The sequence below is a fragment of the Hyla sarda genome, chromosome 4 (assembly GCF_029499605.1).
Source record: "Hyla sarda isolate aHylSar1 chromosome 4, aHylSar1.hap1, whole genome shotgun sequence".
Taxonomy (NCBI): Eukaryota; Metazoa; Chordata; class Amphibia; order Anura; family Hylidae; genus Hyla; species Hyla sarda.
Genome location: NC_079192.1, coordinates 212,080,240 through 212,098,076, shown reverse-complemented (window position 1 = coordinate 212,098,076; position 17,837 = coordinate 212,080,240). Strand labels below are relative to the sequence as shown.

Here is a 17,837-nt window from a genome sequence, read left to right as displayed (position 1 = left end):
TAGCAGTTCTTCAGGGGGTACTTGAAAAAAATCAGTAATGGCAGCCACAGCCACTGGTTACTGGTCTGGACCACTTTGAAATAAATGGTAGGCTGACATCACTTCACTGAGGACCGGAGCAGAAGGACAGCAAAGGGGAAGCACAGGCACAAGGCTGCTGTGGTCAGTAACTACCATCATCATCTTTGTTGCTCCCCTGCCCCTGCAGACCGGGGACCTACTGCTATGAGCCATAGCAATAGGTTCCCAAACCAGAGGAGCAGTTGAGCACCAAAGCGGTACAGTATGGTGGCCCACAACTATATATGGGGGCAGTTTTGGGGCCTACAGCTATATTTTGGGGCACAGAGGGGACCTAACAACTTTATGGGGATGAAAAGCAGGTACTATTACTGTGTGTGACAATAAACAAGTTTTTTTTTAAATAGGTGGGTATTGTACTGCAGAAAGGAGCCTAAAATGTTTTTGGCTGGTTCTGTACAGAAGTCTTGTATGGGAGAAGATAGTGAAGAAAAGAAAAGTAAACAACTCCCGTTAGAGAAGATGTGACCTGTAAATCGGGGGACTGGGGAGATAGGGAGAGGAACAGGGGGCCTGTTATAGAGGAAAGTAAAGCATATGAGTTATACTATGAGCATCACAAAATGTCTCTAATATGGGGGTAACATTTTTTGGGAATGGGCTGTCAAGGGGTGATCAGGCAAAAAAGGCTGAGAACCACTGGTTTAGACTGTGGAATGGTACTACACAGAAGATGTGGACCCAACTTCTGAAGTTCTTTTCTCATGACAATACAGTATACTGCTTTTTGTACCATTCTTATTGGTGTTAATACTGCTCCTGGGGATAGTCATCATTAGAGATGAGCAAAATAAAAAATAAAATGTTATTCAGCCAATTAGCTGAATTTTCCGAAAAAAATGTGGTTCGGTCCGAATTTATTTGCATCAAATCTGTATTAAAAGTGGCTATTTATGGCATACAGAGAGCCTAAATAGGGGTGCAGAACACTTTGCCTTGCTGTAACACGCAAAGGGTGTGTGCTGGGTTAGTGAAATAATACTGTTATTCAGTAAGACATGCAGATTAGAGGCTTCACTATTAGAATCACTGTTGCAGAGCGGCACAATGACATAGCCTGGAGGGGGCATCAGTATGAGGAGACCATATAGTGGCTGAATAACGCAACCTGGAGTTGGCGACAGCATGAGGAGACCATTTAGTTGCTGAATGACACAGCATGGAGGTGACAGCAGCATGAGGAGACCATATAGTGGCTGAATGACACAGCATGGAGTTGGCGGCAGAATGAGGAGACCATAAAGGGGCTGAATGACACAGCCTGGAGGTAGCGGACGTATGAGGAGACCATATAGTTGCAGAATGAGACAGCCTGGAGGTGGCTGGAGACTTTAACAAAATAGTACACCACTTAGATGTACATATGTGGTATGAAATTATGAGGGGAGGACAATGCACTCCAGTACGACTAAAAACAGTATTTGTCTACAACACCAGCAGGTGTGTACTTTTGGCTGGCGTTTCACAGTATCTAGGTCCTTAAGACTTTAGGAGGTGGTAACAGCCTGACCAGACCAGAGGGCCTCACAATTGAAAAGATTAAAGAAATGTTTTAACATTTAAATTGACGATTTCAAATATATGAACCTAAAAAGTTTTATTTAACGTGCCAGCAGCATGAGGAGACCACATGGCGGTACAGTGACACAGCCTGGAGGTGGCGGAAGCATGAGGAGACCATATAGTGGCTGAATGACACAGCCTGTAGTTGGCAGCAGCATGAGGAGACCATATAGTGGCTGAATGACACAGCCTGGAGTTGGTGGCAGCAAGAGCAGACCATGTAGTGGCTGAATGACACAGCATGGAGTTGGCGGCAGAATGAGGAGACCATATAGTGGCTGAATGACACAGCCTGGAGTTGGTGGCAGCATGAGGAGACCATATAGTTGCAGAATGAGACAGACTGGAGGTGACTGGAGACTTTAACAAAATAGTACACCACTTAGATATACATATGTGGTATGCAATTATGAGGGGAGGACAATTCGCTCCAGTACGCCTAAAAATAGTATTTCTTCTCAACACGAGAAGGTGTGTACTTTTGGCTGGCGCTTCACAGTATCTAGGTCCTTAAGACTTTAACAGGAACAAAATGGTACACCACCTAGATGCTTGAGGTGAATCGCTGCTGTAAAAAAGCTTTTCTGTGCAACTCACACTGCTCTCTGTCCCTTTCTCTCTGCAATAGTACGGTGATGTGTCTGGGAGGTTAATCGCTTTTGCAAAAGTGCTTTTCTGTGCAACACACACTGCTGTCTGTCCCTCTCTGTAATAGAACGCTGATGTGACTGGCCGCAAGATGGCTGTTAATTATAAAGAGCTGTGACATCACGGGGTGGCTGGCTGTGGATAGGCTGCATGCTGCCTATGATTCAGGGTCCTCCCCCCTACCCGCCTTGCCCTCCCGCCTACCCAGGATTCCTTGCCCCATGTCCTCACATGTGGATCCGCCATTTTAGATGCCCGGCCCCTGAAACCTGGACCACACTAAATGAAGTTTAATGAAGCGATTTGCATGATTGAATCGCAGTGATATTCGCATTTGTTACTAATCACATTTTTCGTAACAAATTTGTAACGAATTCAAATTCGGCAGATTAGGTTCGCTCATCCCTAGTCATCATAGTTGATTTTCCTTATACAGCAAGAATACAGTTGATATATTAGAGATCAACTGATTCAATTGGTTTTCTGGTCCTTGTGGACTAATCATTATGGCCCAGATTTATCAAACTGTGTGAGAGAAAAAGTGGAGAGATTTTCCCTCAGCAACCAATCACAGCTCAGCTAACGAGCTCTGGTAAAGTGAAAGCTGAGCTGTGATTGGTTGCTGTGGGAAAATCACTCCACTTTTCTCTCACACAGATTGATAAATCTGGGCCTTTGTGTTCTGGGGTTCATATATTTTCTAATAAAAATCTTATTTAGCAAGTGTGTACCCCCTGTGAACCTGAAGTTAAAAAAGTTAAACTTTAAATCAGAGAAATGTCATTAAAGATCGTTTGTTGTAAGATAATATTGATTTAAATAAAGTACACCACCTGTGTCTGGCTCTATGTAGAACTTTGGTGGATTTCCATAATCACCACCAGCAAAAGTAAACTTGATGTTATCAAATGGCCAGTCAATGTCTGCGAATTTGGTTATTCCAACCAGCGAGTCCACTGGACTGTTTTCAAGCACTTCAAACACATTAGGTGATGGGTTTGGATCAAATTCATTCACACGGGTAACTCTTATAATTGCAGTGACTGTACCTAGGAAAATTGAGACAATGTTATAAGTATATTTCAGACATATTTAAATTAGTAACATATTTTTTTATATAAATAGTTCTGTGTATACTGTATAATGTTTTTTATATTTACTCTTGCTAGTAAAATGTAAAATGACAGTGCCTTACTTGTTAGAGAAGGTGTCCCAGAGTCTGAAACATCAATAAGTAGTATATGCCTAAACTGCATAGCAGCAAATTCCAGGTCATCATAATCTAAAGCTGTTGGCCCAGCCTGTTTAAAAAATTTAATAAAATAGAAAATAATGTATTACAAAAATATTGGCTCTGATTTATCAAAAATTGGAGTGATTTTCCCAAGCAACCAATCACAGCTCATGTTTTATACTTCAAAGTATATAGGCCCAGATTTATCAAACTGAATGAGAGAAAAAGTGGAGAGATTTTCCCATAGCAACAGCTCAGCTTTCATTTTACCAGAGCTCGTTAGCTGAGCTGTGATTGGTTGCTGTGGAAAAATCCCTCCATTTTTTCTCTCACACAGTTTGATAATTCTGGGCCAATAGTAGTGAAATAAATGGTAGTAAACTTTTAGGAAAAGTGAATAGTGATGCAGAACATAATAGGGACATAGTAATAACAGATTATTAAAGTATAATAAGATGTGCCACATAAAAAAACTATATAAATAAAAGTAATGTGAATCTTTTACCCAACAATTTGTTGTGGAGACCACATATGAGTGTTGTTGATAATGTGGCCAATGAACATACTTGTCATGTAACCTTCAAAGATCAGCTAATATGTCACAGAAGCATGTTTGAAGGGGTACTCCACTGTGTGCGTGCTGCGGGGGACAGCTACGCCCCTTGTGCTGTCAGGCCATGCCCCTCAATGCAAGTCAGTGGGAGGGGCCAGTGTAGTACCCCTTTAAGGCCAAAATCAAAAAGACTTCAACAGAAACAGATGCAAAAAGTGTTTGTGTTAACCTAATTCTAGGAGAAAAAAAAAATAAAATAAAAATATATATATATATATATATATATATATATATATATATATATATATACTAGCTGAGTACCCGACATTGCCTGGTTTTTCCTTCCTACTCTTTATTGTGGAGGAAAATCAACAAAGGAGGAAGCTTTTGACTTCATATCCCATCCTTATATCCCGTCCTCATATCCCAACTTCATATCCTGTCCTCATATCCTGACCTTATATCCCGTCCTCATATCTCGACCTCATATCTCAACCTCCTATCCTGTCCTCCTATCCCGTACTCCTATTTCAACTTCCTATCCCGTCCTCCTATACCGACCACCTATCCCGACCTCCTATCTCGACCTCATATCCAGTCCTCCTATCTCGACCTCCTATCCCATCCTCATATTCCTTCCTCATATCCCGTCCTCATATCCCGTCCTCATATCCCGTCCTCATATCCCGGCCTTATGTCCTATCCTCATATCCTGTCCTCTACATACATTTCCTGTAGATTTGCATGAGACTTTAAACAAAAACCCGACCCTCATAAATGGGGGTGGTTGAGGTTTAAATTAACTATTATATATTTTAAGTGGATAAATAAGTAACACGTGACCAAGTATTATCGAAATATCTCCAGCCATTTGGAAGTTATGCAGTAACATATATTTCCCATTGACTTACATGGGACTTTAAACAAAAACCCCAACCCTGGCAAATGGTGGTGAGTAGGGCTGCTTTCACACTATGAGCATTCATCCATTATTAAACATCCGTTTTCTGTGTGAAAACAGATGTATAATAACGGATGAAATAACGGGTGCTAACAGATGAATAAAAATTCATCCGTTAAGACCCGTTATAACATCCTTCATGTATGGTCCTAACACCTCTGCCTACAAACTACCACAGCCAGGACTACTACTACTCCCATCATGGAACAGATTTATTTCCATGATGGGAGTAGTAATTCCCTGGCTGCAGGAGTCAGCAGACAGCTAGGGACGCTACATTAGTGTTTGTACTACTACCCCCATGATGGAACAGAGTCTGTTCCATGATGGGGGTTGTAGTACAGGGGCTGAGGGATTGATGGTTTCACTTCTGAGACCCGATGCAATCAGAAGTTATTAAGCAGGGGAGTGGGCGGCAAGCTCCGCAACCCTTAGATGTATGGTGTGTTTTAACTTTCATTTTTAAATCCCCCGGGGGAGCCCTGAATGGCCGGTACTGAGGAGCCAATCAGGGCTCTCAGAGGGAGTTTTAAAAATGAACATTGTGAGTAGCAGGGGACCATATGTATATGAAAAGTGCTGTGGGGGCAAGATTTATAGCGCTGCAGGGGGGGCAGACATATAGCCTATATATCCAGCCCCCCAGCGCATTTATAACATGCCCCCTGCCGGTGCATTAATAAATATTCAGCCCTCACCGGCGCATTAATAAATGTATACCCCCCCACCGGCACATTAATAAATATATACCCCTCGCCGGCACATTAATAAATGTATACCCCCCTCCTGGCGCATTAATAAATATATACCCCGCGCCAGCACATTAAGAAATATATACCCCCTGCTGGCACATTAATAAATATATACCCCCCGCAGCGCATGTATAATGTGCCCTCGCAGCGCATCCATCTATATACATATGTCACCGCTGCGCTATGAATGAAAAGCATTCTAGCAGCAGCATCGGCGGCCCGATGCTGCTGATAAAAATACTTTTCATTCATAGAGCAGCGCCGGCATATGTATATAGAAGTGCTGTGGGGGGCAGATAACGCTATATGTCTGCACCCCTCAGCGCTTCTATATACATATATCCCTGCAGCGCTATGAATGAAAAGCATTTCTTTTAGCAGCGCATAATATTTCTCCCTTCTCAACTAACGGCCGTTATTCACGACGGCTATAACGGTTCATAACAATGAATAATAAAAAAAAAATCCCATAGACTTGAATGGGGTTGTTTAACGCCGTTTAACATGAATTTAACATACATTTGTAACGGATTAATTTTTATAATGTGAAAGCAGCCTAAGGGTTAAATTACCTATGCTATGTTTGTTGTTGACATATAAGTAACATGTGTGCCAAGTTTCATGTTAATATCTTTAGCTGTTTGGATGTGATGCTGGAACATACACACATACACACACACACATACACACATTGGGGTTTATTTACTAACGTGATCCCAACTCTATTTTGTCGGCTTTTGCGCCCAAATTGTGTTGCACATCCCTTGGGACACAATTTGCGACCAAAAAAAACAAAACCTTCCATTTTACAAGAAAAACCTGAAAAGGGGCGCGGTCATGGGATAAAGAGGTCATGGTCCCGACAAACAGTTTTGAAAAATCCCAACATATTTACTAAGGTTTCCACAGAAAATGTGGTGGATTTGAGCTGAGCAAAACGTAAGGAAAAGTGCAAAATGTACGGAAACCTTAGTAAATACCTTGGGAAAATACCAGTAGGAAATCAAAACCCACAAAGAAAACTACACTCCACTCTTAGTAAATAAACCCCATTGAGATATATATATAGATATATAGATAGATAGATATAGTTATATAGATAAATAAAAAAGATAGAGGAGCAGCGCAACTAGTCAAAAGTCCAAAAGTAGAAAGGTGCACGCTGAAAAAAGTTCAGCAGCACACGAAGTGGTGAAAAAATCAGTGGTTGTTTTATTTACATCACCAGAAAAAACAAAAGCAACGTTTCCGCGGCCTCCCCCCGCCGTTCGCAAGCTCAAGTGTTTGACCAAAGGTGCAACATTATATGTGATTTACACAATTGGATAATGACATAATTGTTTGACAATGAAATGACATCATAAATAAACAAAAATAATGTGCATAAAAACTAAACATTCTCAGTTGCAGTGATCGTTATCTTGTCCTGCTGTGCGTTTTCAATGTAGTGAATCTCTGTTAATATTCCGTGCTGGGTGATCGGTGCTCATAAGTGTTCATAGATCATAAGCTTGACAGTATTCATAAATACAGAAAGATGCACTTATCCAACAGAACCGCTCTGCCTCATGTATCTCTATGCAGGGTTTGTGTTGTTCCTTAGTGCGCAGTTGCAATAGACTACACCAATCGCGTGTAAGTCTAGCTGGCTCTAGCAGGCCAATAGGAGTTTGCACTTTCCGGAACGAGATGTGCATGCGCACAAAGGAAGCCATGAAACTAGCGCCATCTGTATTGTGGGCAAATTTGCCAGAACGTCATATAGTAGTAATTTTTATCAGTGGTCCTGTGCTCCATTTGCAGGGATATAGCAGACAGAGCTGGCTTGGCTCAAGGAGATATTCACAGCATCCCCTCCACCCCCCAAATGTGTAGGGGATCGCATCGGTAGACCAATAGTCTCGGGTAGACAGTCAATCACATCTAACTTATCCATCTTTTTAGACAAACTCTTACGTAACTTCGCCACTAGTGCCAAGTCCAACATCAAGGACACCTCGGATTTTTTTAACAAAAATCCGAGAATTGCACATTCCGGGACATGCCATCCTCTCAACACTTGATGTAGCAAGCCTCTATACATCAATTAACTACGAGAGGGGAATTTTTGCTATCGAGACTGCTGTATCAAAAAAATTGATTTTGTCATCTCACTGCTCAGGATAGTCCTAGAGTGTTTCTTTTCAATGACGCATACTACATGCAAACATGTCCCCTACGTATGCGAACATTTTCATGGCATACTTGGAAGAGGAGCTCGTCTATGTATCGCCCCACTTCGGCCAAGTGCTGAAGTGGTGGCGGTACATTGACGATATCTTCCTCCTATGGACTGGTCCGGAGTCTGAACTTCTGGAATTCTATCAATAACATTGAACCTGACATACAGTTCACTTTAACACACTCAAGCACTTCCGTTAATTTTCTGGATGTTACAGCAACCAAACAGGGCAGCCAATTGAGCACTGACTTATATTACAAACCAACTGATAGCAATACCCTACTTAAGTACGATAGTGGACACCCGAGAGCCCTAATAAGAGCACTCCCATATAGCCAAATGCTGAGGGCAGAGAGAATCACTGACAGTGACATCAAATTAGAACTTGCCCTAAACAAGATGACGGGGGACTTTGTGAACAGGAGGTATCCTGTAAGACTTGCTGAGGAATCCAAGACAAAGGTCAGGACCCTCAGACACCACAGACAGTCTGGACAGGACAACACAGATACCAGAATTACTATGACAAAAACCAAACACATACCTTTCATTACAACCTACAATGATCTATCACGAGATCACTAAAATAGTACTAAAACATTGGCACCTTGTACGAGATGTCCATACATAGGTTGAGGAATTCAGGTATCCTCCCTTAATGTCCTTCCGTAGAGCACAGAACTTAAAAGCCAAATTAGTTAAAACAGACATTTCTAACCAACCACGACCTCAGCAAAAATATCTCACTGTACAAACTAGGGGAAGTTTCCCTTGTCGCAATTGTATCAACTGTCAATACATGTCAAAAGGCTCAGTGTTCACACATCCTGTAACCGAAAAGACATATGACATCAAATTCTAATTAACCTGTAATTCAGATTATGTTGTGTACATACTTTGGTACCCCTGTATGAAACTCATGTTGGTGAGACAAGTTTGGATTTAAAAACCGCCTCAACCAACACCGTTACACGATTAGGAAGAAGAGACTTGACCTGCCTGTGGCCAAACATTTTACTGAAGCACACCATAAAGAAAAAGACCTGAGATTCATGATTTTGGACCACATACCACTCCCTAAACGTGGAGGGGATCGCATCACTTTCCTAAAAAAACACGGGAAATTATGTGGATCTTTAAGTTGAACTCCATGCGACCGAACGTTCTCAATGCAGAGTACAAGACTACATCTGGAATGAGCAAGAGATGATTTCTAGTACGTAACCTCTGACTGTAAAATGTTGCTTTTAGTATATTTAATTTGAGACCAAACTAATATTTGTCTTTTACTGTTTAATTACAGATAATCCTGAATCCATGTTGTATCAAACACCAGAACTGCCTAAATACCGTTTATGCACTGAATGACAAGCCATCTTATCATCTTTTTCTTAAAATTACGCACACCAGTGAGTCTAAATTGCTCCGAGGATGCAGAACTAGGGGAGGATCATGACAGGAGGTGATTGGCATAGCTGGAGCTGCGTTGTCTTTGATGTCCATAGCCCCAGCGATTCCCCACCCCGAACCAGTGGTGTTCATTCATCACTGGTATCGGAGTGAGCACCATTATCCTGCCGTGAATACCTCCTTGAGCCATGCCAGCTCTATCTGCTATATCCCTGCAAAGAGAGCACGGACCACTGATAAAAATTACTACTATATGACGTTCTGGCAAATTTGCCCACAATACAGATGGCGCTAGTTTCATGGCTTCCTTTGTGCGCATGCACATCTCGTTCCGGGAAGCGCAAACTCCTATTGGCCTGCTAGAGCCAGCTAGACTTACACGCGATTGGTGTAGTCTATTGCAACTGCGCACTAAGGAACAACACAAACCCCGCATAGAGATACATGAGGCAGAGCAGTTCTGTTGGGTAAGTGCATCTTTCTGTATTTATGAATACTGTCAAGCTTATGATCTATGAACACTTATGAGCACCGATCACCCAGCACGGAATATTAACAGAGATTCACTACATTGAAAACGCACAGCAGGACAAGATACCGATCAGTGCAACTGAGAATGTTTATTTTTTATGCACATTGTTTTTGTTTATATATGAAGTAATTTCACTGTCAAACAATTATGTAATTATCCAATTGTGTAAATCACATATAATGTTGCACCTTTGGTCAAACACTTGAGCTTGAGAATGGTGGCGTGAGGCCGCGGAAACGTTGATTCTGTTTTTTCTGGTGATGTAAATAAAACAACCACTGATTATTTCACCACTTTGTGTGCTGCTGAACTCTGATTTTTTTTATATAAAAAACCCAATCAAAGATGCAGGTGTAGTGGGTGTCAGGTAGACATGAAGTCCAGGTCACGGTCTGCTGTTTAGCCAATTACAAGTAAAGAGGTTCCGCAGCACTCCAGGGTAAATTCAAAGTGTTATATAATTTCAAAGTACACATATACATAGTCATTCTGTCTGTTTTTTTTTTTTTATCATTCGAGATCATTGGTAGAAAAATGTCACAGAACTCTGGGGTTAGCATAAAACAATGCACAAAACCTGATGTATAATTTTGTTCACTAAGTAATCTTTTGGTGCAATTTTTCCATATTTTTTTAGTTGTTTAAAACTGCATTTATTTTATTTCTCTTTCTTGTTGCTGTTTTTTTTTAATGTACTGTAACACTTTAAAGCGTACCTGTCAGATCCCGCAAAAAAAAAAGTATGTTACTCAGTTTCTAATCCTGACCATGTACACCTAATATTTATGCCTTTATCACCTATATTTATTGTAAAAATACCTCTTTTCCTCTTCAGTGTTAGAAATCCTAAATCCTTTCAGGGGAAGGGGGCGTGTCCCTCCCTTGTGGTGGTGGGAGGTGATTGGTGTATCTGCTTATGCAGCCTTGTCCATGAGTCATCTCTTGTCCATGACTTATGGACAAGGCTGATGCTGCTGCAGGACCAGTTAATGTCCCAGTAGGTATGGGGACCCCTAGTGGTGGGATTTTCAGGAGCCGTTTTCTTTATGAAATATTCAAAACATTTTTAACAACTATATTACAAGTGGTCTTTAATTTTCATCAGCAACAACATTTAAAAAGTTTTTTGATTTGACAGTGCCCATTTAAGGGTCTATTCACACGTAAAGTACCCTACACATATTTGATGCGCAGGATTTGATGTTGCTGATTTGAAGCTGTGTCCAGTCATTTAGGGGGACATTTATCAATGTTTGCTTATGTATTCCTTTTTTTTGTTATTTTTTTCTTACAATTTTTTTGCTTATGTGCGACTTATTTATCAACTTCTTTCAGCCTGTTGATAAATGTCTTTCACGTAAGCAATTTTTATTTTTTTGCTTTGGTAGTGGCTTTTTCTGAGCTGGAGTAAATTTAGTAGTTTTTTTCATGTAACGCGACTTTTTTGTGACTTTCGCACTTGATAAATCTCTGACCACTGCAAGTCAAAAATCACTTTTTGCTTTGGTAAGCAAGATTTTTATTTTTTGCTTAGGACACTGAACATGCAAAAAGTCGCAGGAAAAAGAGCGTCGGCACACGTGCGACTTTTTTGCGACAATTTTAAGCAAAAAAAAAAAAACTACTAAATGCTTTGATAAATGTACCCCTTAGTTTTTATTGAATTCTTCAGCATAACATCCAGAGATTAAAATCCTGTGCATCAAATATGCAGCATGTTGCATATTAAAAAAATACACTGCCCCAAAAGGCACAAAACATCAAAAAGCCAAAATACTTTGTATGCAGTCTTTTTAAACCTTTGCTGTAGACTCGAGAAACATTTAGAGAAACATGCTACATTTTTAACCCATAAAGTGTAGTTAAATACTGTACTGTGATTTTTCTGTTGTTTTCTGAAAGTCAAGACAAAACTATATGACATTCCATAATGATTATCACAATGTGTGAACAGAATCTTAGACATGTTACATATGGTAAATACAATATTCAACTTACAATAATTGTATTGCCTATAAGAGTAAATTTATCTGCTGAAAACTCATCAGGAAGATTTAGCTTATAATTGAGGACATTATTTGGTTCCTCTAAGTCTCTATCCACACATATGATTTGCAGCAATGGGCTGTTTATTGGAGTTGTTTCAGCAACTTGAATCCTAATGGAAAAAAAATGGCATAGTTTACTACATATGACTAACTGATGCAAAAACTGTGAAACATACACCAATGAGCCATAATATTTAAACGGTCTACCTGATATTCTGTAGATCCATAGGTTCCACCAAAACAGCTATGACCTATCAAATCATGAACTCTAAAGACCACTTACCTTCCCAACTGACCCCATACCTACCAGGAGAGCTCCGTTCCTTCATGCCCTTCAGTCAAGGGCACATGCCCCCTTCTTCCCTTAGCTATGCCCCAGTGTCCTGTCTAGACGTTTCTAGATACAGAACTGTATAGACAATAGGAAAGTAAATAAGGCAAAAGGGAGACCCCTATTGGCAATGACTTAAGGGAAGTTTTTTAGGTGGATTTAATAAAGGGCCTGTCATGTATCTGTAAAAAATTAGATAGTGACATCTATAGACAAGTGTGAGGGAACTGATAACATACTTGTTTATAGTATGGTGATTCATAGAGTCCTACTGTTATACTAATTATATGGATATTGTGATATAAGAATAATATATTTTTCCTAAATTAATTTTGTTATGGTTTCATGCATGTGTGTTTAACATGTTACTCTGCCTTTAAAATGTGAACAGTGTACCCCGTGTGACCATGTGAGCCAATGAGACCCTAAAAGTCTTCCCTGTATAGTGAGGTACATGGGAGGAGTTAGTCCACAATTAGTTTCAAACCTAGTGAGGCTCCTGAACAAGAGCTAAGCTCAGATGTGCTGTGTTGTGTGTCCTAAGCAGAGGCCTACTCAAGCTGTAATCTTTCTTCTGGTCATCCTACAAGTGTCATTCACTGGAGGGATACATGCCCATGCAGAATGGTCTACAGTGCCTTGGAAGGACCCTAGCAACCAGAATCTACAGTTTACAATTCTGTCTGGTGAAAAGCACCACAAGTCTCAGAACGGCAACAAGGCTCGCAAGGGGTATGCTGCACTCTAACACCAAGGCCAGCTGTCTGTGTATTAACGTCAGCACAAGCTCAGTAAAGACAGTTATCCGTAACCTGTTGTCAGTGTGTTTATTCGCTCATCGTGTCTGGCCCAGGAGAAGCTGTCTCTCTACCTCTGTAGAGAGGCATGTGCCTGGCATCACAAAGTGAACAAGGTATGTCTAGTAACATCCAGTGGCCGTCACCTCATTGTGGGTGGGTGAGACTTTCTCTATGCAATACAAAGTCAGTTCCAAGAAAGCTTTGTGTCAGCTTAATTAATCACTTAGAGATGTTCCCAATAGATGCCAACATCCATACCATGGATGTTCCGTTGGGTGGAGGCCCTGCTGTATCTATGTAACACAGCTCCTAGGTAGCTGAGGCCTGCAAAGCATAATGAGTTAACTAGGGTAAGGGACCACAGAAATATAAGTGTAGACCCCCAAAACTCTGCTAGTTATTAGTTCCTAAGTAGTTAAATAGGTTTTATAGGGAATATAAGGCACTTTACAGGAGTGTTTCATAGATTTGATAGGTAACATTACTGGGTTCAGGTCAATCAATCAATCAGCCTGAACCAAGCAATAGAATCCAAAAGAACAGACTCAATATAAACCATGTACAATATCCATTTACTGGTTAGGGCAAGTTCACATTATGATTGTGCCTTCTGACAGGTTGCAAACATATTTGTGCATGGACAACAATGAGCCCAATGTATTTCAATGGCCTGAAAGTAATGTACTGACTTTATCAGTGTTTTTACTTGGAAGTTAAAATGGGGTTTGCTGCACTTTGGTGTCTGAGTAAAAACACAAACATAGCAACTAGCTGACTATCTTAACGCCATTAAAAAAAAAAAAAAAAAAAAAAAATAGAGGCCATGCATGAATAAGTCAGCATCTCATTTTGACAGTATGTGTTGACATATCCATGTCTTGGTAGGCACAATTGTAAAATGAGAACATGATTCTGGGTATAGTCACAAAAGATTTGGTGCAGAATTTTTTGATTCTGAAATTCAGTTCTATTCATTTTAAAAGCTAGTTTTGGTTAGAAACACAAGGGTTTCTGCAACACCATTCAGATGAAAAGCACAGTTACAGAAACTTTGGGAACAAATCTGCTGTATGTGAATATATATTTAGCATTCTCAATATTTCCATAGCAATTTGGCTTTTATATAGATCATAAAGTTCACAGATTAAGGGTAGGGTCACATGTGCCATATTTTGCTGCATATTTTCTGCAGCTGGTTATTCTACCCATTTATTTCAGTGGGTAGTAAAAATATGCAGCAGCAAATTATACCCTGACAGTTTTATATTAAATCATATTAATCACAACTCAAACTGAATGAAATTATATACTCACATATTGGGGTAACCTTCACATTGAGGATAGTTATCATTAACATCGATTAGTCTCACTATTAACTCTGCTGCTGTTATGTGGACTCTGTCATTATCAAATGCATGGACAACCAGTCGCTGTTCATGAACAATGTTTGGATCTTCATAATCCATTAAATAGGCTATTTTAATTTCTCCAGAATCTGCGCATAGGTTAAAAAGCATATTAACTAAATGAATATTTTATCTTCACATTAGCATGTTAGTACAACAATTCTTGATAAAATAGTCTTAAAAGAACAAATACACTTATTTTTCTTATCAACTTACCCTTACCCCATCATATATTAATAAAATATATGATACCAAGTGGGGGACACATACCTATTGACAGTGTTATTACTCATACGCATTTGTAGTTCTTAGGCTAGGTTCAGACTACGGAATTTCCGCCTGCAATTCCGCTTTGAAATTGCAGGCGGAAAATCCACTTGCTAAAATGTATAGTGTAGTGAATGGGTTTCCATTCACAAATTCACACTTCGGAATTTGTGAAGCGGAATTTGTGAACGGAAAATCCGCTTGGAAATTTTCGCCTGCAGAATGGCGGTGCTCTTTTCTGCCCGGAGATTCCTTAGTCTGAACCTAGCCTTATTGTACATGACTCCATTGAACCTAGGGATGTTCCACATAAGTGCATATATTTATACTCTAAAGATCCATGGCATATATGTTGGTCAAATGCTTATTTGGCCAACTGCTGTTACTTATGATTCCCCCAAACACATAGACAGTCAGCTTGAAATGAGACAGGACAGGGAGCCTGGACATGATTCCTCTGGCAGCAGCATATCTCATCAACAGCAAAAGGATCAGGCAATGGAACTTCAACATACCTGACAATTCTTTCCCTCAACATTATCTGTCAAGAGAGAGTTTGGAGAGATTATCAGAGAGCTGGTTTGGCCATTAAATGTCTAATGTGCATGGCGTCTTCACCAAGTTGTGAAACCTAGATCTAATAAGGTTCCCCATGGTTCCCATGCTCTGAATTCAATAGAACTGTATCAGTCAAAGGCCGGACTCAAAGTCAGCATCTCTCAGAGGCAAGTATTTTAATTGTTAATGGTTGATGCAGGTAAACACTGGTTTACTGTGTATATATGCTGACTACAGTTGTGTGATGTCCCACTACAGGATTTGTTCCTTCAGTCCTGTCAGGTTGAGTCCCTGTACCTCCTCAGGGCTCTCCTGCAGTGTTCCCCCATAATGTTAATAGGTTGTATATTAAGTGCAAAGGACCTTTGAAGTGGGTCACATGATTGTTAGTCACATGATAATGTTTGTCACATGTTTAAGTCATATGTTTTTTACCCAGAGAGCACCAGGTGACCCGCAGTTAGCCTCTGGGCTCCTTGCTCAGCCCCCTTTATGAGAGGGGGAGGAACTACAATCTCTCTCCTGTGTTTCACTTTCTGCTGAGGTCAAGTCCAGTCCAGACGTCTCAGCGTCAGTGTCCAGCACACCTGGAGGACTCAACCTACATTGCAGCCACAAGTCAGTAAGTCGAGTCATCTTTATCTGCTGTCATCATCTTCAGTCAGGTCAAGTCAATTGTAGTCAGTGTGGCCTGCACCTATAGTCTCTCCAGTCACTGCAAGTCCCATCAAGCTGCGAGGTCCCCTGTGTTACTGGTCACCTCTCTGGGATCCTGGCCAAACTGTATAGACTGTAACACCTGTCTAACCTCAGTAAAAGTTACCGTTAACCTTAACCTGGCCTTGGACTATTATTTGCCCCTTCCTAACCTAGGACTAGCGGGTCTACCTTCGGGTGGTTATATAGGCAAACCACGCCCTGGCATCACGAACACGAAGGGGTTAATACCATCTACCCCTGGGCAACACCATCTGCCCCTTACACCTCACCTCACACCCATGGCTCACCACAGTTGCAAATACAGCTGCCTAATACAGCTGCATTACTGCAACTTTATTAGAGCCACATGGTACGACCTGACCACAGGTCTATAAACCTAAATTGCAAACACCATAAAACAACACCATGAGAACAAGATTTTTCCCTTTGACAAAAACTCAGGGTTCAAAATGATTCAAAGAGTTGAGGTATTCTGAACCTTACTTTGCTCAAAAAAATATATCACCAAAAAAAAAAGTTCCTCCTAATAACATTTTGTGGCCTTTTATTAACTAATCCTGTAGTGCTAAAATGTACCAGTGCCAGAAGTATAGATGTTACACAAACATCTTTTCATACCACTTATTGTTAAACATACCATCATCTATGAATAGCCCTGGGTAAGTTGTAAAAAATTCATAGTGTACACTATCTCCAATGTCTCGGTCAGTAGCTTGTAGTTTTAGTATAACTGTTCCAGGAGGAAGATTTTCAGGAATGTCAATAGGTTTATCTGGTAAATTTCTATGGCAATAAATAAAATAAAAAGATTTATTATTTGTTCATTTATTCATTGGTAATATTTAAATATAATGCATTAGCTTACTGTAACTCAATCCAACTTGCAGGCTTTATAATAATAAATTAAGCATGAGTTTACTGAGGCTAGATTCAGGCTTGGGAGTATCATGGAAAAAAACGTATCCCCCATCCAAAGGGGATACGTGAATAAGTTTTAGATCATGGGGGGTCCAGGCGCTGGGGCCACCCACAATCTCCTGTTTGGACCCCCAGCGGCGCCTCACAAATTGCCTGAAGCGGGGGCAACCACCCACTCCTCTAAATAGCTCTATGGGAGAGCCAAAGATTGCCAAACGGCTCTCCCATAGAGCTTTATGGAGCTAAAGCCGTCCTTATGCTCCTTTCCTCAGGTAACATCAGCAAATGCCAACAGCCACTGGTAATTTCTCTTACAGTGACCCTCTTCCAAGATCAGGGCCACAGTCTTTTTTTTGCGTGCCCCCAGAAAAACTGCTCAATACTCCTGGGGGATACTTGTACCTAGTTTGGGAACCACTGCCTTAAATGGTACAGTCCCTATTTTATTGCCTACCTTTGTAGGAAATAAAGATGTCAGCAGAAATTAACCAGTTTAGTAACATGTAGACAGAATTCTCTAATTCCGTCACCATGCAGAAATCTGCAATATGCATGGTTCAAGTAAACAGGTAAAGTACATGTACATAGCAGGTTAAATGCCAAAATGGCAAGCCAACAGCCATTAGAGTAATAAAGCTCTGGCGTACTATACAGTACTGTACTGTACTTGAAGCACAATATGTGTACTTGCAGCTAGTGATCTATGTACTTTACAGTACAGTATACAGACAGTACAACTGAAACTCCCACACTGGACCTTCAGCGTTTACACTTCAGCATCCTGACAGATGAGCTATGCATATGCAGACTGCCAAGTCAATGAAGAAACCTGTG

The 17,837-nt window shown here is 40.6% G+C and overlaps 1 protein-coding gene across 1 annotated transcript in view; it reads right to left on the bottom strand.

Moving 5' to 3' along the window:
* LOC130367435 (cadherin-23-like) overlaps window positions 1–17,837 on the bottom strand; it is a 146,840-nt gene that overhangs the window by 70,084 nt on the left and 58,919 nt on the right. Inside the window, exons 12-16 of the mRNA XM_056569854.1 lie at window positions 16,723–16,868; window positions 14,449–14,629; window positions 11,954–12,113; window positions 3,488–3,593; window positions 3,126–3,341 (exon numbers count right to left, since the gene is read on the bottom strand). Coding sequence (XP_056425829.1) covers window positions 3,126–3,341; window positions 3,488–3,593; window positions 11,954–12,113; window positions 14,449–14,629; window positions 16,723–16,868 — 809 coding nt within the window. The remainder of the gene's footprint in view (window positions 1–3,125; window positions 3,342–3,487; window positions 3,594–11,953; window positions 12,114–14,448; window positions 14,630–16,722; window positions 16,869–17,837) is intronic.